Source organism: Hemibagrus wyckioides, linkage group LG13 (assembly GCF_019097595.1).
Source record: "Hemibagrus wyckioides isolate EC202008001 linkage group LG13, SWU_Hwy_1.0, whole genome shotgun sequence".
In the NCBI taxonomy this organism is placed as follows: Eukaryota; Metazoa; Chordata; class Actinopteri; order Siluriformes; family Bagridae; genus Hemibagrus; species Hemibagrus wyckioides.
Window position 1 is genome coordinate 20,984,776 of NC_080722.1, and position 21,993 is coordinate 21,006,768.

At 39.4% G+C, this 21,993-nt stretch overlaps 3 protein-coding genes across 5 annotated transcripts; 1 reads left to right on the forward strand and 2 right to left on the reverse strand.

Annotated features, from left to right (window-relative positions):
- Positions 1 to 111: 111 nt before the first annotated feature.
- Positions 112 to 9,331, forward strand: irf9 (interferon regulatory factor 9). 2 transcript variants are annotated; one of them, XM_058405815.1, is made up of 12 exons: positions 112 to 269; positions 1,634 to 1,791; positions 5,391 to 5,496; positions 5,710 to 5,766; positions 6,065 to 6,187; positions 6,417 to 6,597; positions 6,864 to 7,015; positions 7,127 to 7,211; positions 7,319 to 7,378; positions 7,504 to 7,884; positions 8,613 to 8,725; positions 8,942 to 9,331. In XM_058405815.1, the coding sequence occupies exons 4-12, from the start codon at positions 5,710 to 5,712 to the stop codon at positions 9,089 to 9,091; spliced, it is 1,302 nt and encodes a 433-aa protein (XP_058261798.1). In that variant the 5' UTR covers positions 112 to 269; positions 1,634 to 1,791; positions 5,391 to 5,496; the 3' UTR covers positions 9,092 to 9,331. The 2 variants fall into 2 exon arrangements, with proteins under 2 accessions (XP_058261798.1, XP_058261797.1); XM_058405814.1 differs by lacking the exon at positions 112 to 269 and having other exon boundaries at positions 1,561 to 1,791.
- Positions 9,332 to 10,042: 711 nt separating this feature from the next.
- emc9 (ER membrane protein complex subunit 9) lies at positions 10,043 to 16,152 on the reverse strand. The gene is made up of 6 exons (XM_058405819.1): positions 15,994 to 16,152; positions 15,096 to 15,300; positions 14,479 to 14,555; positions 13,530 to 13,599; positions 13,346 to 13,440; positions 10,043 to 10,336 (listed from the first exon to the last, which is right to left on the reverse strand). The coding sequence occupies exons 2-6, from the start codon at positions 15,297 to 15,299 to the stop codon at positions 10,156 to 10,158; spliced, it is 627 nt and encodes a 208-aa protein (XP_058261802.1). The 5' UTR covers position 15,300; positions 15,994 to 16,152; the 3' UTR covers positions 10,043 to 10,155.
- Positions 16,153 to 17,828: 1,676 nt separating this feature from the next.
- On the reverse strand, positions 17,829 to 21,364 carry LOC131363364 (putative C-type lectin domain family 20 member A). Of its 2 annotated transcripts, none has more exons than XM_058405817.1 (6): positions 21,146 to 21,364; positions 20,935 to 21,039; positions 20,213 to 20,575; positions 19,233 to 19,565; positions 19,001 to 19,092; positions 17,829 to 18,391 (listed from the first exon to the last, which is right to left on the reverse strand). In XM_058405817.1, the coding sequence occupies exons 2-6, from the start codon at positions 20,969 to 20,971 to the stop codon at positions 18,296 to 18,298; spliced, it is 921 nt and encodes a 306-aa protein (XP_058261800.1). In that variant the 5' UTR covers positions 20,972 to 21,039; positions 21,146 to 21,364; the 3' UTR covers positions 17,829 to 18,295. The 2 variants fall into 2 exon arrangements, with proteins under 2 accessions (XP_058261800.1, XP_058261799.1); XM_058405816.1 differs by having other exon boundaries at positions 17,830 to 18,391; positions 20,935 to 21,022; positions 21,146 to 21,362.
- Positions 21,365 to 21,993: the final 629 nt, after the last annotated feature.

Consider the following 21,993-nt stretch of genomic DNA (forward strand, 5'->3'; position numbering starts at 1 on the left):
TGCAACAAAAACCATCTTAAAAACCTGTAACTGCTCTGAGGCTGTTTATTTCAGAGGTCTAGTTTGTGTGAGTGCGCGTGCGTGCGTGTGTGTGTGTGTGTGTGTGTGTGTGTGTGGCATATACGGATACGACAAAAATAAATAAGCATAGAATTACAAAAAAAAGACACAGCAGTTTTATTCAACTCCATAACCTGAACGCATTAACCCCATAATGTAAATATTTGGAATATTTCACACATCTAACAAAGATTATAGAAAGAAGAAAAGTAAGATCTAGCTACTTTTTCCTTTTTCTTTATTTTCTATGATATTGTGATATCAAGTGATTGAAAGTCTAACCATTTTACTTGCATGATGTATAATAATCACTGTTATTTGCTTCATCTGTAACGAGTCATAATACTGTATAACTCGTTGTTTTAGACTGAAAGTACATTTTTATCCATTAATCTTCAGTAAGAGCTTTGTTGTGTGTAACACTGGGGACAGGGTGTGAGAATCTAACACAATGCATTGTAGAGACACACACTTACAGCATCCTCGCATATCCAGTCCATCTACTTACAGGTTTTTGGACAGTGGGAGGAAACTCTGTAATTCATTTAGGAGCACTGAAATACAACATGTCAGCAAAGAAACCTTAACCCAAGGACTGACATGTTTTTAATAGTTAAATGCACATTTTCTTCTATTCAATATGAGAAAAATGTTCAAAAATGTAATCAGTCACATAACCAGGACCTGTAACACCATAAGCATGCAATATTTCGTCATGAATTTGCAAAGTGATTCTCATTTTTGATGCAAACTTAGTTGTTTTAGTTGTCTGTCCCAAACTCAATAAAAAAATAAACATTTTAAATATCCTTTTATCTTTATCTTTTAAATATACACCAATCAGCCATAACATTATGAGCACAGGTGAGGTGAATAACACTGATTATCTCCTCATCATGGCAGCTGTTAGTGGGTGGGATATATTAGGCAGCAAAGTGAACATTTTGTCCTCAAAGCTGATGTGTTAGAAGCAGGAAAAATGGGCAAGAGTAAAGATTTGAGCGAGTTTGACCAAGGGCTAAATTGTGATGGCTAGACGACTGAATCGGAGCATCTCCAAAACTGCAGCTGGACAGTATCTATTAAATATAGTATCTATTAAAAGTGGTCTGAGTGATGAACCCGGTGACAGGGTCATGGGCGGCCAAGGCTTGTTGATGCACATGGGGAGCGAAGGACTGGCCCGTGTGATCCGATTCAACAGATGAGCTACTGTTGCTCAAATTGCTGATGAAGTTAATGCTGGTTCTGATAGAAAGATGTCAGAATACACAGTGCATGATGGGTCAGGGCTGTTTTGGCAGCAAAAGAGGAACCAACACAATATTAGGCAGGTCATAATGTTATGCCTGGTGGGTGCACCTTTATCTTAAATCTACGTCCTAATGTCCTTATTTTAAAAGCATAAAATATACATAAATATACGTATCGATTATAACAATATCTTACATTATTATTACAATATCTAAACAATTCGTTATTAATTACATACCGATTACACTTGCTTACATAAAACACCACCAGCTTTAACGCATGACGTTCATTTTTGTTTTTGTCGCCCTCTGGCGGCGAGGATAAAAGGTTCAAGCCAAGATAGCAGTGATCACGTGATTTCTCGGAAACTGGGAACAGCCGTGTGTGTATGTGACCGGAGCAGCAGCGATCACCCACCCACACACACACACACACACACCCTTTCACCACGGAACAAGACAAGTCGATCGACAGAAGGTAAACGAAACTTAATTAACAAACGAATCTCCTACTGCGGTTCACGTGCCAGATTATAAATAAGTGATTTAAATTTGATCAATCTTTAGCTTTTAATGCTTTTATAAAAGAGTCATTCGATTGCATTTACTCAGTTATTGTGTCATGAACACTGATCCTGATACTGAAGTTTTGCTGGTGTCGTTTCTGGAATGGAAAAAACAATGTAAGGGAATGAAGACAGTGTGCACGCGCCACATATTAAAACATTATAAGTCAGGAAATATAATATGGTTTGATCTGTTATAGTTGTCTGGAGCGTAACACCGACCTATAGACTGAGTTAAAGTCTTTCTCCTTCCTCATACCTTATGAGTAATAAATGAACCTGAACCTATGTCCCATTTCCGGTCAATAAAAAACAAATGCTCATATATTTCTATAATTAACAGTTAAGGATTTGAAATAAAATATATTCAGAGTAAACAGATTCTGGTGATGAGATTCTTTCTCAATGTGCTGTAATGTTTCTCTTTCTTCTATTAGGAATAGAAAAATGACCCAAAATATCAGATAATTTGTCTTTTACTCATTCAGTGTGGCTCCAGTTGAATGTTTTGCCCCCTGCCTTGAAAACAAACTGGGCATCAGAGATGGCACTTTTGTAACTGGTTGCTCAACCGCATATGTGTGTGGGTGTGTGTGTTTGTGTTTGTGGTCATTTCCCCCTCCAAATTCTTTGTTCTGGCTCAAGCATCTAATGTTTTTTAGCAGCGCTAACTGCCATCTATGCAGCGAGGATTACATGAGGAACCAGTTAAAGGACCAATCTGGTTACTCGGGGGGAACTAATTACAGCAAACTATGAAAGACAAGGGTTACAGGGTTGAAATATCGCCCCTGCAGAAAGTATAGGAAGTTTGTTGGTTTTGAGATGAACATGAGATGCTAGATTTCTTGATATTTACTTCTAGATGTTTTCATCTACTTAGGACATGGCACCTTTGTGGCAGAAAACAGTTTTATGGCGCGCAAACGTAGTCTGAGAATAAATAACATTTGTTAATCAAATTGTTTGCTTGAATTTCCCTCACATCAAGCTGGCGATCACCAAACTGCCCCATTTTCCTTCTGTGTTACTTTTAGTTTTGGTTTTAGTCTTCAGGAGGTGAACTGCTGCTCAGCTGGGTTCAGATGTGCTGATTGGCATGTTCGGTCCAAAACCTTCCAGTTTGTTCCTCTTTGTTGTTTTGGATCATTATCTTGCTGCATGGTGAAGTTCCTCCTGATTTAAATTGGCAGACTGACAAATTGGCTTTCTGCTGCTACTATCATGAGCTCCATCATCTGTAAAGATTAGTGAAAAAAGCTTATATGTTTTGCATTATGGCGTTATTCACATTAACTACACTGTAATGGTGCTCACACTAGTCAACAATGTCATCAGTACAGTTTTCTAGTGTGGGAGTGTTGTTTTGAGATCTAGCCTGTATTCTATTTGTGTTCGTGTGGCAAAGACGAGAAGACAGCATGAGTAGTATCAGACTCTCTGTTTATTGGTTTAACAATGTAGGGTTTAACCCGACAAGAGGGACGTGATGTTTTGGTGTGTTTATTGACTTTGTACAAGTGGCCTTTGTTGTAGTAGTAACAGATTCAGCAGCCTTTGTCTGACAAGCCTTTGCTGAAAGAAATGGAGCTTGAACTGCTGCATCAGATTTACTGCAGCTGGAGTTGAAGCTGAGGTCAAGGCCGTCCAGAGCGCTGCTAGAAGTGCCGCTACCTTGAGAAGTCTGATACTGAGTTTCGAGGAAGTTCACACTGTGTTTGGAGCACATTAAAAAAAGATTGCATGGGTGCATTAAGATGCATTAAGTAACTATAAATTTAAATTAATTATGAGAAAGAAGAGTGACTCTGAGAAATTTACCCATGTTGTCTTCCAAATTAGAATTAGCCTGTTTGACAAAAAGCAAGCTGGAAAAACCCCAGCAATAGGGACCAGAAATGCCTATATATATATATATATACACTATATTGCCAAAAGTATTCGCTCACCTGCCTTGACTCGCATATGAACTTAAGTGACATCCCATTCCTAATCCATAGGGTTCAATATGACGTTGGTCCACCCTTTGTAGCTATAACAGCTTCAACTCTTCTGGGAAGGCTGTCCACAAGGTTTAGGAGTGTGTTTATGGGAATTTTTGACCATTCTTCCAGAAGCGCATTTGTGAGGTCACACACTGATGTTGGACGAGAAGGCCTGGCTCTCAGTCTCCGCTCTAATTCATCCCAAAGGTGTTCTATCGGGTTGAGGTCAGGACTCTGTGCGGGCCAGTCAAGTTCATCCACACCAGACTCTGTCATCCATGTCTTTATGGACCTTGCTTTGTGCACTGGTGAACAGTCATGTTGGAAGAGGAAGGGGCCAGCTCCAAACTGTTCCCACAAAGTTGGGAGCATGGAATTGTCCAAAATGTCTTGGTATGCTGAAGCATTCAGAGTTCCTTTCACTGGAACTAAGGGGCCAAGCCCAGCTCCTGAAAAACAACCCCACACCATAATCCCCCCTCCACCAAACTTTACACTTGGCACAATGCAGTCAGACAAGTACCGTTCTCCTGGCAACCACCAAACCCAGACTCGTCCATCAGATTGCCAGATGGAGAAGCGTGATTCGTCACTCCAGAGAACGCGTCTCCACTGCTCTAGAGTCCAGTGGCGGCGTGCTTTACACCACTGCATCCGACGCTTTGCATCGCACTTGGTGATGTATGGCTTGGATGCAGCTGCTCGGCCATGGAAACCCATTCCATGAAGCTCTCTGTGCACTGTTCTTGAGCTAATCTGAAGGCCACATGAAGTTTGGAGGTCTGTAGCGATTGACTCTGCAGAAAGTTGGTGACCTCTTCGCACTATGTGCCTCAGCATCCGCTGACCCTGCTCCGTCAGTTTACGTGGCCTACCACTTCGTGGCTGAGTTGCTGTCGTTCCCACTTCCACACTTGCACGTTCTTATAATACAGCTGACAGTTGACTGTGGAATATTTAGGAGCGAGGAAATTTCACGACTGGATTTGTTGCACAGGTGGCATCCTATCACAGTTCCACGCTGGAATTCACTGAGCTCCTGAGAGCCATTCTTTCACAAATGTTTGTAAAAACAGTCTGCATGCCTAGGTGCTTGAATTTATACACCTGTGGCCATGGAAGTGATTGGAACACCTGATTCTGATTATTTGGATGGGTGAGCGAATACTTTTGGCAATGTAGTGTATATATATATATAGTTTGCCTAATTTGTCTTCTTACACCGACCAGGCATAACAATATAATGCCTGATATAATATGCCTAATATTGTTTTGCTGCCAAAACAGCCCTGGCCCTGATCTTATTTTTTTCCAGATCTGTGTGTATATATATATATATATATATATATATATATATATATATATGTATATATATATATATATATATATATATATATATATATATATATATATATATATATATATATATATATATATATATATATATATATATATATAGTGTTGCTGCCATGAGTTTCCTCATTTTTGTGCTTTCTGTTGAACTTGCTGCTTTTTTTTTCTCACAGGCAACCAGGCAACATGGTACAGTTGTAAGCGATACAGACTGCTCCGTTTGTTTCATTTCCAGTGTAATTCATCGCCGAATTCTACAGTGTACTGAGAAAAAGAAGAGTAAGTGGCATGTAACTTGCAACTACTGTGTTAATATACCTTAATATACCTTAACCACTTGAGCTACCACTGGCCCAGTGGGACAGGGGTGCTATTACTTTTTGACTTTTTTATTACTATTACTGTCCAGATCTGCACACCAAGTACCGCTCACATACCCCTCAGAAAGTGTACTTTTCACCGAGTTAGTAATGTTTGCTTTTGTTGTTTCAGATGGCGCCGGGTAAAACCCGCTGTACACGCCGGCTTCGCTCATGGATGGTGGAGCAGGTTAGTGCATTCTTTCTTTCTTTCTTTCTTTCTTTCTTTCTTTCTTTCTTTCTTTCTTTCTTTCTTTCTTTCTTTCTTTCTTTCTTTCTTTCTTTCTTTCTTTCTTTCTTTCTTTCTTTCTTTCTTTCTTTCTTTCTTTCTTTCTTTCTTTTCAGCCTTTTCTTTTTCCCACATTCAATACCACACTGTGTACACGAGAAACAAGGTGTATAAACATAAACACTGCTTTCTTATCATAAAAATTAAGTTCTTATCATAATGGTACTAATATTTATTGTGTGTGTGTGTGTGTGTGCAGGTGAGCAGTGGGAAATACCGTGGTCTTGTATGGGATGATGAGGAGAAGACTATGTTTCGTATCCCGTGGAAACATGCTGCGAAACACGACTTCCGCTGTGACGAGGACGCTGCTATCTTCAAGGTCCCTGTTCTGTTTTCTTTGACAAAAGAACTGAAACTATTTTTTCCAAAAGGTGTTTAATGCCATGTGCAACATCATCATGTGCTGGTAAAACCGTTTATTTTTAAATTTCTTAAAGTTTTATGACCTGCACTTCTGCTTTCATAAGTATCGTTATGTGCTGGCAAAAAGACACAGGAACTCAACATGGCCTGTGACCGTGTGTGTGTGTGTGTGTGTGTGTGTGTAGGCGTGGGCAGAGTTCAAGGGGAAGTTGTCTGATAGCGAACCGGCCGGTCCCGCCTCATGGAAGACGAGGCTGCGCTGTGCTCTGAATAAAAGTCCTGAGTTCTGTGAGGTCACAGAGAGGTCACAGCTTGACATCTCCGAGCCCTACAAAGTGTACCGCCTCGTCCCGCTCGATGAGCAGGGTGAGACACCCTGTTTGTTCATCTGTCTGTCTGTCTGTCTGTCCATCCATCTGCCTGTCTGTCCATCTGTCTGTTCATCTGTCTGTCTGCCCATCCATCTGCCTGTCTGTCTGTCTGTAGGTCTTTCTTTCTTTCTTTCTTTCTTTCTCATGACTCATATTAGTGGGTGAATATTGTTGAAGTGGTTCGCAGTGAAATGTGATGATTGTGAAAGTATTTGACAGAAACCCAACACATGAGTTGAGTGAAGATTTTTCCCTGCACAGGACTGACTGAACTGAAGAAAGAAGAAGAGGAGAAAGACTTGCGGAGGAGCAAACACAGGAAGAGGAAGAGCAGCTCGGAGATAAGCAAAGAGAGTCCGAAGAACTGGATTAAAATGGAGGAGGCAGCTGTCGCAGTCCAGAGCATTACCAGGGTGAGAGATAAAGAAGAGTCACTGACGAATGAGTTTATAGTGAAGTGCTGTTAAATTCTGGATGCATTAAAAATATACTTTTTCCCCCTCTTGTGGTTTGCTGACCTACAGGAACTTGAGGCCACTACAGGAACTAACATCACTCTTCATCCAGATGAACAAACAGAGCATGTTGATATGACGAAGAACGACGAAGGTGAGAGAGTCATTACTCGCAAAATAGTTCAGTTCACTCAGAGATGATTCTGACTCTAAAACGCTGATTCTTTTTCTCGCTAATGATTATTTATTTCTCGTCTCCAGTCATTGATGAGATCCAGTTAAACCTCACAGTGGAAACCATCCCTCCTGGACCCGTCAGAGGTAAAACAATAATTAATCATTTAGTAGTGATGTTGTGTGAGTGATGTCACGCTCATTAGTAGAGTCTTCATATCTGTTCAGCAGTTTCTTGTCTGATTCACCACTGATTCTTCTCTTTGTCGTAGAATGCCCCTCATTCTCCATAAGGGCTTATTACCTTGGAGTGGAGGTGCTGAAGAAAGAGGTGATGAGCGATGATGTTCGCATCGCTTTCTTCCCGCCATCCCCAGGTCCGCCCTCTATAAACAGTGCGAGTTTCCCTCGAGTTCCTCTTCCTCCTCCTCCCTCCAACTTCACCCCCAATCAGATTAGCTCCCTTTCCACCCTGATGCCGTACATGGAAGGTGGCGTTGTTCTCACCACGTCCAGCCGAGGTGTTTACGCCAAACGTCTCTGTCAGGGACGGGTTTTCTGGAAGGGACCGCACACGCTCACGGACACGGCAAGCAAGATGGAGAGAGGCGTGAAACCGACCCTGATCTTTAACAAACAATTCTTCAAACAAGGTAAATATAATCGGGGGAAAGTCGAGTTAGCATCACTTTAGGGAAGTGGGTGTCCTATTGGTCTTGTTGGTAATTGTTGGGGTAGCATTGTAAAGTACAGTGGTGTTGCACCATTCTGGGTAAGGTCTTTTGACTTGGCTAGGTTAGCGCTGGAGGCAGTAAGGTGTTGAGTAATCTGAGAGCCTTAGGAAAGAAACTGGTGTAGAATCAGGTGGTGGTGGGAGCACAGATGTTCTAGTTCCTTCTTCCAGGTGGCAGAAGGGTGAAGAGTCCATGTAAGGGCTGGGAGAGTTCACATCCCAGCATAAGCTGCCACAATTGGGTCCTTAATCAAGATCTTCATCATCAGGGTTTGTCTCAAATTGTGTCTCAGTTGGAGCTGGCTTTGAGGAATCAGCGATGGAGTCTCGAGATCTTTAGCGTTAGGGTGGTACAGTCAAGTATGGTCATGGTCGCATTATTGGTTATGCTCTGCAAAATGTCCAGACCAGAGGTCCTACAACCAACTAAAACCTCAACAGGTCTGACTGAGATTAAGTGGAATAGACTCTTTCACACTTTAAAGGCTTTATAGGCTTTCTCTCAGCCTTGAACCATGTTTCTGACTGGTTAAACTGGTCAAGCCTTTCTTGTCCAATCACGATTAATTATCTCCAACGTTATTTCTAATTTATAAGTAAAGCACATGCCATTAAATATCCTGTTTTTCTTCTGGTTTTTACTTTCAGAGTTGGAGCAGTTCCATAATGGAGGAAAACAACCTGAAACTGAGATCACTCTCTGTTTCGGAGAGGAACTTTTGGAAGGCGACGACATTTCTAAGAAACTCATCATCATTAAGGTAAATCTGAGTAAATTTTGAGTAAACAGAGAAACTGCTGTGTCTTCGAGGGTTTACACGAGTCACTTGCTGAGAGCAATGATGCATATCATGTTTTTTTCTTTTCAGGAAGTGCCGCTTCCTGTATTATTCATCTTATTTCATTTTGAAAGAGACGCAGTATCAATACATCTCTCTCTATCTCTCTCTCTGTCTCTCTCTCTCTCACACACACAGATCAGTCTACCCTGGGCTGAGAAACAGAAGGGAATGCACGCATTGACACAGTCCATCTCCTTGCTGCAGAGTTTAGCTCAGCAGTCTCCGTCAGGAGAAATCACCCTCAATCTGGTGGAGCTTCCTGAACAGACGTTCACCATGCTCTGATTGACTTCCTGATCCCCTGCAGTCTGTCTGGAGGTTTGTGAGGGATTCGGAGTCTCACTACACAGAGCGTCGCTCCTGAGGGTTCCTCCTGAGGTTCTGCAGAACTGTAATCATGTACTCTCTTCATTGTTTTTCTAGTAACTAAAACCCAGTCTTGTGCTTCTTCTTGTAAAACACTAATACACGATTAGAAAACACCATTGTTAGCAATGTTACCTATTAAACTATTGTTTAAACAGAGATGTGCTCATGTTCTTTAGGGGGCAAGTGTTTCATGAGTAATGTTTGAAAAGGAGACATTAAAATTAAAAAAGGCCATGAGGATCGTGTTGTGATGAAGCAGAGTTACTGATCTCACCCCAAAGTTGATCAGTTTCCTATAAAAGCATGTCATAAACTGTTTTACTCAAAGAAATTTGCCTATTTATTTATTTGTTTGTTTTATATAAAAACAACACATGTACAAGGATGTAAATAAGGCACAAAATAATAACAATATTATATATATATTAATTATATTAATATTATATATATTTATATTTACTATAATTAATTAATAAACAATAATTTCTATTATTATTATTATTAAAAAATTAAATAACAATGAATAGTTATAGTGGATCTGTGAAACAGGATCTGAGTAATGCAATGAAAATTTTATATTCATTTCTTAAAATTTATTCGAAAATCAAGAAAAAAGCTTTTAACACAAATTCATTAGTTAATACTGATGCTGTGGCATTTAATACTGCCACCCCTAACTCATGCAAAGATCAATAAATATAGAATGATGTAATTAAGTAATTATATAGGCAAATTATTTAAAATATAAACATTTTAAAATAGTCTTAAAAATTAGTCATTATAATATTTCAGTGTACATAAGAAGAGGTCAAAAATGAATAAGTCTTACTTATTATTAATAAAAAAAATAGCAGGAAGACTGAATAGTTACATTTATGGATTTAATTAATATTCCAAATAATCTGTCCATTTCCCTCTCATGCTTTACGACATCGGCATGACAGTGAGTTTATCCTCTGACACATAGACAACACCGATGTTCACATGCTGCCGTTAGCTGGACAGACGAGCTCCATGATCTTAGCATTGAGTTTTTGATTGGTCCAGTCCTTTGTGATGTCGTCCAAATGGCTATCGAAGTCTACCAGCAGCGTGTGATCTCTGGAGTTCAGTAACTGAGAGGTGACTGCTCGAGTTTCCTCCCACTGCCGGAGCATTATTCTATAAGAGAAATTAACAAAAAGAGACTGACAAAGAGTTCAACAGGTTACGACTTCCTAGTCTTCCGACTAGCACATCGGCTCTGTTGCAGAGGCTGGAATTTATTGTGAATTAGAGGATTGGAGATTGTGTTTATTGGGTGCTCTTTAAATTCACAAGTGTTTCTAAAGCAGGCTTCAGACTTTATTTGGGACATGGGCAATATACTTGAGAGTGTTTGGGACATGGGCAATATACTCAAGAGTGTTTGGGACATGGGCAATATACTCAAGAGTGTTTGGGACATGGGCAATATACTCAAGAGTGTTTGGGACATGGGCAATATACTCAAGAGTGTTTGGGACATGGGCAATATACTCAAGAGTGTTTGGGACATTGCCCTTAGACTCAAGAGTGTTTGGGACATGGGCAATATACTCGAGTGTTTGGGACATGGGCAATATACTCAAGAGTGTTTGGGACATGGGCAATATACTCAAGAGTGTTTGGGACATGGGCAATAGACTCAAGAGTGTTTGGGACATGGGCAATATACTCAAGAGTGTTTGGGACATGGCTCTTCGACTTAAGAGTGTTTGGGACATGGGCAATATACTCAAGAGTGTTTGGGACATGGGCAATAGACTCAAGAGTGTTTGGGACATGAGCAATATACTCAAGAGTGTTTGGGACATGAGCAATATACTCAAGAGTGTTTGGGACATGAGCAATATACTCAAGAGTGTTTGGGACATGGGCAATATACTCGAGTGTTTGGGACATGGGCAATATACTCAAGAGTGTTTGGGACATGGGCAATAGACTCAAGAGTGTTTGGGACATGGGCAATAGACTCAAGAGTGTTTGGGACATGGGCAATAGACTCAAGAGTGTTTGGGACATGGGCAATATACTCAAGAGTGTTTGGGACATGGGCAATATACTCAAGAGTGTTTGGGACATTGCCCTTAGACTCAAGAGTGTTTGGGACATGGGCAATATACTCGAGTGTTTGGGACATGGGCAATAGACTCAAGAGTGTTTGGGACATGGGCAATATACTCAAGAGTGTTTGGGACATGGGCAATATACTCAAGAGTGTTTGGGACATGAGCAATATACTCAAGAGTGTTTGGGACATGGGCAATATACTCAAGAGTGTTTGGGACATGGGCAATAGACTCAAGAGTGTTTGGGACATGGGCAATAGACTCAAGAGTGTTTGGGACATGGGCAATATACTCAAGAGTGTTTGGGACATGGGCAATATACTCAAGAGTGTTTGGGACATTGCCCTTAGACTCAAGAGTGTTTGGGACATGGGCAATATACTCGAGTGTTTGGGACATGGGCAATAGACTCAAGAGTGTTTAGGACATGGGCAATATACTCAAGAGTGTTTGGGACATGGGCAATATACTCAAGAGTGTTTGGGACATGGCCCTTGTAATCGGGAGTGTTTGGAATATGGGCAATAGACTCAAGAGTATTTGGGACATGGCCCATAGACTCAAGAGTGTTTGGGACCTTGCCTTTAGACTCAAGAGTGTTAGGGACATGGGCAATAGACTCAGAATTGTTTGGGACATGACTCTTAAGACTTGGGGGGTGTTTTGGACAGGGCCCTTAGTCTCAGGAAGATTTGTAACCCAACTTTGGGGATTTGTGGACTGTGATCTCTTGCGCTCTCTATGTTATTGTCTGGGGTTGCTGCAGTTTGCTTTGCCTGCAGATTTCTAAACAATCAGATGTGTAAAAAAAAAAGGACTTTGTGCATGAGCTAGGCCTTAAGAGGAATAAATGGTAAGAGGTACATGAGCATGGAGCTTGGTTGACACCTCATTTACATATTATATAAAGCTTATACAGCTAAATATGAGTGGATACATTTAACTCCAGGAAAGCATACTTGGAGGGAAGGAAGAATGATAGCATTAGCACAAGCAGCCAGCGTAAAAGCCTTAATCTAAGAGACAAATTTTTTAGTCAGTAAAAAACTAAAGAATGCTGGTATCATAACTGACAGTTTTCTGTTTATCAAGCACTAACACTAGATCAGCAAATGGATTTATAACAGGAAGAGGAAAAGGAATGCCTATAGATCTTTTTTTTTTACAGTTTGGAAATGATTGCACAACTTGGCCTAGCCACACTAACAAAAACTACCAAAGGAAACGGTGAGGGCGATAGATTATCACAGGGTATAAACACTGGCTGGAGGAAAATGACAGCAAATGTAGACACTGCAGGAGAATTTATGACCATGGCCCATAAGTCTTGGCGCAAACAGACGGCAGAAGGAACTCAGTGACAGAGGGTAAAAGGGGCCCAGGCGCTTATTGTTGCTATAAGGAAAGCATGAGGAGAGATGATCTGAATCTTGTATGAAATAAATCCTAACACTAGCATTAAAACTCCAGCTCTATGGATAGAGGCATGACTGAATATGGCAGGTCATATGGCAATATTTCCTGTGAGTAGTAGAGATAAGAGTTATTATTATATACACTAGTGGTGTTTAAGCATACTGGTTTTATTATGTTTAAACCAGTATCGAGAGCTACAAGTACCCAAGCATACACAGCACTTGGTGGAATTTTTTATTGATCAGTTTCCCTGATAGACATATGAGAGAGAAATGATAATGCCGGTCATGTAGGTAGATGTGAAAGTAGGTGAAAATCATGGAATACAGAGGTGGTCAATAGAGATCAGGTCAGTCAAGAGACGGACTGTGTATAGTATGCTTGAGATCATAAATACATGTTTAAAGAGCAATAATAATTTTGTTTGTTCTTTGTCTACATCACAGGCAGGAACAGATAAGACCTGTTATTGAGATCAAGCTAAGGAGGGTGTTGAGATTTGGATAATTTCACTTATCCCTTAAAATTGTGAAGCTTTCCGATGCGATCCTTAGACTCTGGTGCATTAGGATGTGGTCTTTAGACTGGTAAGTTTCTCATAAGGACAGTGCTTTGAGGCTTAGTGTGGGACTTTAATGATGTATATGTATTAACGGTAACTTACGTGTGTTTGTCTTTTAAGATCCACCGTGAGTCTTTATGTTCGTACATCACTATCGGAGGAACACGATATCCGGGGGACATTTTCTTGCCGTCAATCTACAACAGACAGAGAGTTCATTTATAAACAATATCAGACATCTCATATCATCAGTGAAGTGTGTGTGTGTCTGTGTGTGTATGTGTACCATCAGTAACACTGCATTGCTGCTCTGCTCCAGGATTTTGTCTGCCATTTTGAAAGCACATGCAGTTGGACTGTAAACAGAAAGGTGGGAGACAGACACAGATCATTTTTATGACCTTCATACCATGTATATTCCACACCAGTGAGCTTATTTCTGCTCTGGTTTACATGTCGCTAGGTAATTTGCTGTTAAAATGATTATACAAGCGCTGTTGTTGATTGTTTTAGAAATACGACTTTATATTCTAAACATTATAAAGTGCACATTTGTTTGAATAATAATATTTTATATAATGGGTTTCAGTACTGAGCTTATTCACGTCAGTTCCTATATCTGCCACCAGGAGGCGACAAATCCTCAATCAGCACCAATAAACATCCGATGAAATAATTATGAGATGAGACACTTGTTAAAAGTTATACATAATCTCCAATAATATTGTTTATTAAACATTAATCAGATTCTTTCTTATCAAAAAGATGTAACACTTTGGTCAGTTGCTTTTCAGATTTTGAATAAATCACATCTATAATTTTTTAAAGCAGTAATAAAAATGGCAAAGTGCCACATTAAGTAAATTCAAAGATGGCTTTAAGCCACGCCCACTTCACAATTGCATCATGTTATATAGCTGGTACCCAGAACAGTTTATTACAATTTCCTTTATAAACTAATTCATAAAATCTAAATATCTAACTCTGAAATATTAACAATTGGTGAATTTAATGTTAAACTGTGCTTGTGTTGTATCACCTTGATTTTTAAAAAATAATTAATAATAATTTATTAGTCATTAGTCAAGCCCTCATTTGCATGAGTAAACATCCTAATACAAGTAAACATGTTAAGATTGAATGTGATATCAAATGTTTTAAATATATCCACGTTACATTACATCTGTAGCATATTAAGTGCCTCAGTAATGAATGACAGGCTAACAGAGCTTCACCTGCTGTCAGACAGATTAGCGTTAGCCTGGTAATATCCCACAATCCTCTGCTGCGTCTGAGAACACCACACATCCACCTGCATGAGAAATGGCAGTCGTGTTATACTCCTGATTTAATATTACAGGAAGACCATAAGCCTTGTTAGCCTTGTTCAAAGCAGGCACTTGTGGAAAAAAAAGTCATAAGCATCATCTGAACTCCAATAAAACAGTGTCTTTTAGTAATCTCTCTCTCTCCCCCCTCCTCCCCCCTCTCCCTTCCTCCCCTCTCCTCCCCACCCAGCCTTCCTCCCCTCCCCCGTACTCTGTCGCTCCCTTCCTCCCTCATCCTCTCTCTCTCAATCTCTCTCTCTCTCTCCCACCCTCCCTGCCTACCCCCCTCTCTCCCTCTTTCTCTCTCACTTTCTCTCTCTCCCTCTCTCTCTCTCACCCTCTCTCTCTCCCTCCCTCACTGCCTACCCCCCTCTCTCCCTCTCCCTCACTCTCTCTCTCTCCCTGCCTATCTCTCTCCCTCCACCCCCCCCTCACTCTCTCACTCTCTCCCTGACCCTCCCTCCATCCCTTCCTCTCTTCCTGCCTATCCCACACCCCCACCCGCCCAACCTGTGTGTGTGTACCTGTGTGAGAGCGAGCTGAGCGATCATGGCCAGTGGAAGGTGAGAGTGCAGTAGAGGGACACAGTCGGTCACACACACACCTTCCTCACCAAGTCCTCCTGCTGCAGGTGCTAACAGCAGTCCGTTTACGCTGCAGCGCGGATACACACTCGCGTGCAGGAACATCTTCACACACGCCAAGCATGATAACTCCACCTCGGTCATCCTTTATCACACACACACATCATCATCATCATCATCACATGTCTCCAGTCACTCCAGTCCTAAATTTGCTTTACTTATTATTTTTTTATTCTTATATTTCTCAAACCATTGTGTCCTTCATCAAGGTTTAAATTTTCCAAGGTTTTTTTCCTAGGTGCAACTGTAATTTCTGAATGCTTTTAAAATGTTTTAATATTTATATCACGTCAATTATTTCTACCTATCTCTAATAATTAATATTATATTGGGGACATTGCAATCATAATAATAATAACAGCAACAACAACAATAACAATAAACACAGCAATAACTACAAATAATAATAATAATAATAATAATAATAATAATAACAAAACAATAATAATAAAAACAGGAATAATAACAAATAATTATAACAACAACAACAGCAATAATAATAATAATAATAATAATAATAATAATAATAATAATAATAATAATATGTATATTTTGTTGTATTCTACGGACAGAACCCTGTGTATGATGTCACCTACATGTGTACAAGAACAATAATATGTATATTATAATCTGTTTAAAGCGCCACATTAAAGCGTTATAACGCGTTTATAACCAAAGCCACTCAGCAGCTGGGGTTTAAAAGGACATGAAGAAAACACCGGCTTAAAGATGAAGAAAGAAAGAAACACTGAAGGGTAAAAACACACAAGGAACTTACTTTCTCCTCTTAAGCTCGCAGAATGAAAGAGAAATGAAATAAAATCAGACAGAAGGAGAAGATTAAAGCTAAAATAATCCAGAAGAATGAGAATTATTCACACAGGGATGAGATTTCTTCTTCTTCTCCTCCTCCTTCTTCAGGCGGTGTGAAACACTGCGCTTCTCTCCTACCACCTGCAGGTCAAACACAGGTACTGCACCGAGAAGTGCTCCGTCTGCAGGGAGGAACTTTTAATCATTTGCCAAAAATTGATTGAAAACAGATTCGTTTTCTATGTACTTGTGTACTTTTCTGCTCAACATTGATGTTGTTGTTTCGGCTGCTCTCTGTTCAGGGTCACCACTGAGGATCATTTGGTCCACATGTTTCAATTTGGCACAGGTTTTTGCCCCGGATGCCCTTCCTGACACAACCCTCCCATTTTACCCATAATAATAATAATAATAATAATAATAATAATAATAATAATAATAATAATAATAATAATAATAATAATAATAATAAATAAAATGTCAGTCAAGCAGTTCATAATAAAGACACATTCAAACTGATACGATAAATTGCGAGGGCACACCTTAAACACTTTCAAGGTGTTTTAAGAATTATGTTGACTTCTTGAAATCACAAAACAATCACAAAACAATCAGGGCGTCCGGATCATCTTCCTTTTCTCTCACGAATGACAAGATAACTTTTTAAATTTTAAAGAGAAGATGAAAATGACCAGTAGAGGTGACAGCATCATTTTCACAGAGTAGAATAATCCAGCTATTTTAAAGTGCACTTAATTTTTATTTACTGGGATTTTGAATGATGATTTGACTTCATAAAAATGAGGCAGATTTTAAAGAGTGTTTAAACAGAGTGGTCAAACTCTTTGATCAACAACGAACAGCATCCTTTACCTCTGAGCTATTTGTTTTGGTTAGGCATTTAAAAGGCAAACGCAACTGGACAGAAGAGAGACGAATTTTGCATGCCAGGAACATAATAGCATACTTGCATCTTTAAGTGAGCTTTTAAAAAGGCCTGATTTGAATATTCTTAAGAACCTGAGGAGCACCTTCCACCAAGACATTACAAAACACATTTGTTAGATCCTGTTTGAGCGATTTAGAGCCTCTGCAGTTGTTCACTCATCAGCTTCAGTTTCAATTTTCTTATCTTGTTTCTTAAAAAAGAAATAAACAGAAAACCTCCACAGTTTATCATGTAACTAAGCGACCTGGAAAGAGTTCAACTCCTTTGTCCTGAAGACTCGAGTCTCACGTACAACCCGTGATGCTTAAAGCAAGATGCTTCATTTTTTTTACATAAATAAATAAAGAGTTGAAATTGTTCACACCGTAAAGGAATACTTTCTTGGAGGATGTCTGTAATGAAATGTTATCTCCTCCTCCTCCTCCTAATAATAATAATAATAATAATAATAATAATAATAATAATAATAAAAATTAAAATATTGCTCAGTCATTTATTCCTGTTTTTTTTCTACATACAACTTTAATTTCTGAATTCTTTAAACTTTAAAAAAAATATATCTATTACTTCTATTATTTCTGACTATCTCTAATAATTATTTTTTTAATTAATTATTAGAAAATAATTATTTTTAAATTATATTAGTCTATTGGAAACATTGTAATAATAATAATAATAATAATAATAATAATAATAATAATAATAACATCAATAATAATAATAATAATAATAATAATAATAATAATAATAATAATAATAATAATAATAATTAAAATGTTTGTTTTGATATCACCCAGTGATATCACCCAAACACACAGTGAAATGTTTATATTTCTAGATCATCACATTTATTCATATAACATTTAACAGCTTTTCAGTAGCAGTAAAATAGTTAGAGTGCATTTATTTCATTTATTATAGTTAATAAAAGTCCTTGGTCCCACTGTAAGCCACCCAAACACACTCCAGTTCTTACACTGAGACAGTTTTGGAGTTCAGGGGAAAAAACCCAGAAAGTAATCACAAAGTCACGTGACCTGCACTATACTCTTACACACAACACACAGCACATAAGCACTAATGCAAAAGACCGCTAAAGCTTTGTGGTAAATGATTTACCATGTGGTAAATCAATCAATATTCATAGATCTGACTTTTTACACATGCATTTTTTTTGGTGGGCACTGAGTAAAGAAGCTCATGAAGGCTAACAGTATTGTTTCAGCATATAGCATATTTTCAGAGGATTATGGGTGAAGGAAACAAGTGTAGATATAACAAAGGTCAAGCCGTCGAGACATCGCTCTAATCCATTGTCTTATTTCTCCTTGTGAAACACCAGACCATCTGCCTGTTGTCTCCACCAAACTCTGATGTTATCTGTCATCCCATGATCCTTCAGCTTCTGTTTTATCTAAAGAACATAACAAGAGCAGTCAGATTCTGGTTCAGTTCTGATGAAGACTCTTTACAAGGAAATGTGTGTATATGAAAATTTCACCACAGAAACAGATTAAACACTACTACCTAATGCTTCATACACCCCCCCCCCCACACACACACACCATAATGCAAATAAACATCAGAGACTACTACTACCTAATCCTTCATACACCCACACACACCCACACACACCCACACACACCTCAGTGCAAATCAGTTAACATCAGAGACTTCAGTCTACCTCAGCGTTAATTGCACACACACATACATTCTTCTCAATGCAAATAAACAACACAGACCCATCTGCTTCTACAGGACTTTGCACATGCATGTCTTCTAGGTTTCACTTACAATACTTTTTTATCTCTTGCATTTTGCACTAATAGTAATTTTTAAAGTTACGCCTTGTGTATTCTATTCTTTCTTATGCCCTTAATTTATCCCTTTAAGGCTGCTGGAGGATTCACAGAGTAAGAATTTCATTGCAAGGTGTAACACACTGTTTTCTGTACATATGACAATAAACTCTTGAGTCTTGAATCGTGACATGATGGAGTATGAATGAAACGATGACACTAACCTTATCCAAAATGCTCGCCTGTGCTGCAGGATCATTTACATCCTGACTGGACATGACCTTCAGTTTTAGATTTTGTTTTTTGTCTGTAATGACTGGATGCAGAAAGACATATGGATGTATGCACACACACACAAACACACACACACACACACACACACACAAACACACAATTAGCCTTCTAAACTCCATTATAAGCAGTTTAAATCTGAGCCTGGATACAGAATTAACTTACATGAATAACAGAAGAAAGGCAATGAATTGGTACACTGAGCATCACAAGCTTGATTATTAAATATATATCCACAGTCCTGATGTCCCAGGGCATTATCAGGTTTCTTAGGCATCCATGCAATGGTGGAGAAGTTGGTCCCATCTGCCCACTTCCAGAAGTCTCTGAACAGACCAATCCAAGAGAACGTAGGAATCTTTGACTGTACATTGGATAGTTCAGTTTGGTTTCTGGTAGAGGCCAGGTCTGTGTGATACTGTCTGCAGTAACTCTGAGCCCCGGGCCATGTCATCTTAGTCGCGATGTAAATGTAGCAGTCAGTGCCGGTGTACCTGGCTGTGAGCAAATATACAATAGAACAAATTCTGCCAGGAATATTTCAGTGCAATAGAGCAAAGTAGAAAGCTAAACAGGTTGCAGGATAAACACATGCACTCGTTATGGCCAAGATAAATTCTTCATATGGTCCTCAGTGAATCTGTGTAAAATCAGCAGTAAATCTCCAGGTCTGCTCTTCCCTGTCAGCGTGACATCTATGCCAAACGATACGGTTACGAGAGCTGCTAAAATCATCAAAGAGCCATAAAGAGCAGAACGATGGCTAAAACCGAAAAGCTTAGGAAGAGTTTTTCTCTTAGGCTACCAGACTCCTCCATACATTCAGATCCTTTTGGACTCCATAAAGATCTTGACATTGTGCACTCAGGCAGAATGCCACACACACACACACGCACACACACACACTGCACTTTGTATTGTTACTACATGTAACACATCTGTATATCCTCTCACTTTCCTATTTTTGCACTTTTCTTTACACACTGCTTAACTCTCATTATTTTCAGCTGGATCCTTTGTTTTCTTTCGATTTTGTATTCTTTTATTCATCGCTTTAGTTTAATGAGCAGTCTAAGAAGGAGTAGGCCAGGTTCTTGTTTAACAGCTAGTTACATACACACAAATAGTACAATGTTGTTACTCACCATCAAAACATACAACAGGAAGCAAAAGGCTACATGATGCATCCAGCCAACCGTAACTATCTACCCCACCACATATTTCATCTCCTGCCCCATTGTTAGGCTGCGCCCACATTGCAGCCCACAATGCTGGACCTATCGGGTGATTATCAAGAGACCAGCGCCAGCTGTTTATGTCATTGTACATTCCAACCCAAGCCTTGGAGCTGAATTGTTGCCTCTGTACTTCACTCTGAAATCGGATCAAGTTGTCAGCATTGTCGATGATAGCCAGGTCATCATGATTGGCTCGGCAGTAAGTCTGAGCACTATTCCATGTCATCGCCTGCTGAATCAGATAGTACCTGCGTGGGGCTGAGAGGACACCTGTGGAACATAACGGTTTATACAGTAACAAGACTGCAAGCAGGATTACGTTTTCCTGCCCGAACCCTAGGCCTCTGGGTTGCAGGTTGGACGTGTATGTTACACTACAGTACATTTAAGTACTTGAAGTAATTGAACTGATTGGCTGCATGAATTTACAGCGCTGAGCTTGTTACAGCTGTACTTCAGTTTTATATTTGGAAATTGTTCACAGTTATCGGGGTCATCGAGGGCATTTTTAAAGTACGTGTCATGTTTGCTGATGAATATTCAACTTAAAAAAAAAATTAAAACAATCAACATTATCAGTCTAAGGTTTGAACACAAGTAAATTCACACAGAGGAATGTTATCTCTCACCGGTTAAAAACAGGATCATGAACAGATGCTTCTCCATCCCTGACGATCAGTAAGCAACAAGAACTGTGATGAGCCTCCGTCAGCGGTCCTGAAATAAAAGACTGACTTCACACCACAACAATATTCTAGATATGACTACAAGAATTGGTCAAATTAACATGAAAAAACATAAATATTTAGAAAAAGAAACAAGTAGCACTGCTATATATACCTGAGCTGTAAAGGAAGGTCAGTCTTGTACCTTCATGTATCCATCCAAGAGCTTTCTGACAAAGCGACCTTTTGTTTGCTCGGGTGTAATAAGCTATGCAAACTGGTCCTTATTTCCCTGCTCCACCAAGCAAAAAAAACAACAACAAAAAAATGGATGAAAGTGATTGCTGACATCATTCAGAGAAACATGTCGAGTCACTTGAGGTTGCTTTTGTGTGTAATCTGAGAGTCTAAATGATTTGATCACGTTTTCTCAAATTGTTTGTCATCCACCTCCCATTCCCACTCATGTACACAAAGCCACGCCCCCCCAACATCGATCAGTTCAATCAGAGTAACCGTGGACTCTCATTACATCAATTTAAAGCAATGAGATTTTAAGATATTTCTTTGTTAAAGGAATTTTCTGTCTTGCTTCTTTAGCTATAGGCTCAAGTGGTTAAGGCTCTAGGTTGTAGATCAAAGGTTTGGGTTCAAGCACCAGCACCGTCAAGCTGCCACTGATTAGGCTTCTCATCCTGGAGCTGCCCCTGTGCTCTGACCCCCAACTACCAATACTGGGTTATGCAAAGGAAATACTTCTTCTGTGCTGTAACGTGTGGCAATAGAAAGATGACTTCTCCTTCTAAAACTGTTGAATGTTTCTTTTAACGGATTAAGAAAACAAGCTGAAATTCAATACAAAATCAACACAAAAAAATACTGGATGCAAATTTGCGGCAGTAACATTAAGCCATCTTTTGAAGACAAGAAGCTTTTATTATCATTTCAGCAATAACTGACGCAGTATAGTGAAATGAAACAACCTTTCGCTAGGACCATAGTGCTACATGAATCAACACAGAG

Excerpts from the sequence above, each read along its gene's own strand:
- LOC131363364 (XM_058405817.1), bottom strand. The coding sequence starts at position 20,971 with ATGGAGAAGCATCTGTTCATGATCCTGTTTTTAACCG. Across the intron at positions 20,576-20,934 it reads CATGATCCTGTTTTTAACCG|GTGTCCTCTCAGCCCCACGC; the intron begins GTGAGAGATAAC and ends TATGTTCCACAG. Across the intron at positions 19,093-19,232 it reads GCCTTTCTTCTGTTATTCAT|TCATTACAGACAAAAAACAA; the intron begins GTAAGTTAATTC and ends TTCTGCATCCAG.
- emc9 (XM_058405819.1), bottom strand. The coding sequence starts at position 15,299 with ATGACCGAGGTGGAGTTATCATGCTTGGCGTGTGTGAAGATGTTCCTG. Across the intron at positions 14,556-15,095 it reads CTCAGCTCGCTCTCACACAG|GTGGATGTGTGGTGTTCTCA; the intron begins GTACACACACAC and ends TTTCTCATGCAG. Across the intron at positions 13,600-14,478 it reads GCTAATCTGTCTGACAGCAG|TCCAACTGCATGTGCTTTCA; the intron begins GTGAAGCTCTGT and ends TTCTGTTTACAG.
- irf9 (XM_058405815.1), top strand. The coding sequence starts at position 5,710 with ATGGCGCCGGGTAAAACCCGCTGTACACGCCGGCTTCGCTCATGGATG. Across the intron at positions 6,188-6,416 it reads AGGACGCTGCTATCTTCAAG|GCGTGGGCAGAGTTCAAGGG; the intron begins GTCCCTGTTCTG and ends GTGTGTGTGTAG. Across the intron at positions 7,885-8,612 it reads CAAACAATTCTTCAAACAAG|AGTTGGAGCAGTTCCATAAT; the intron begins GTAAATATAATC and ends TTTTACTTTCAG.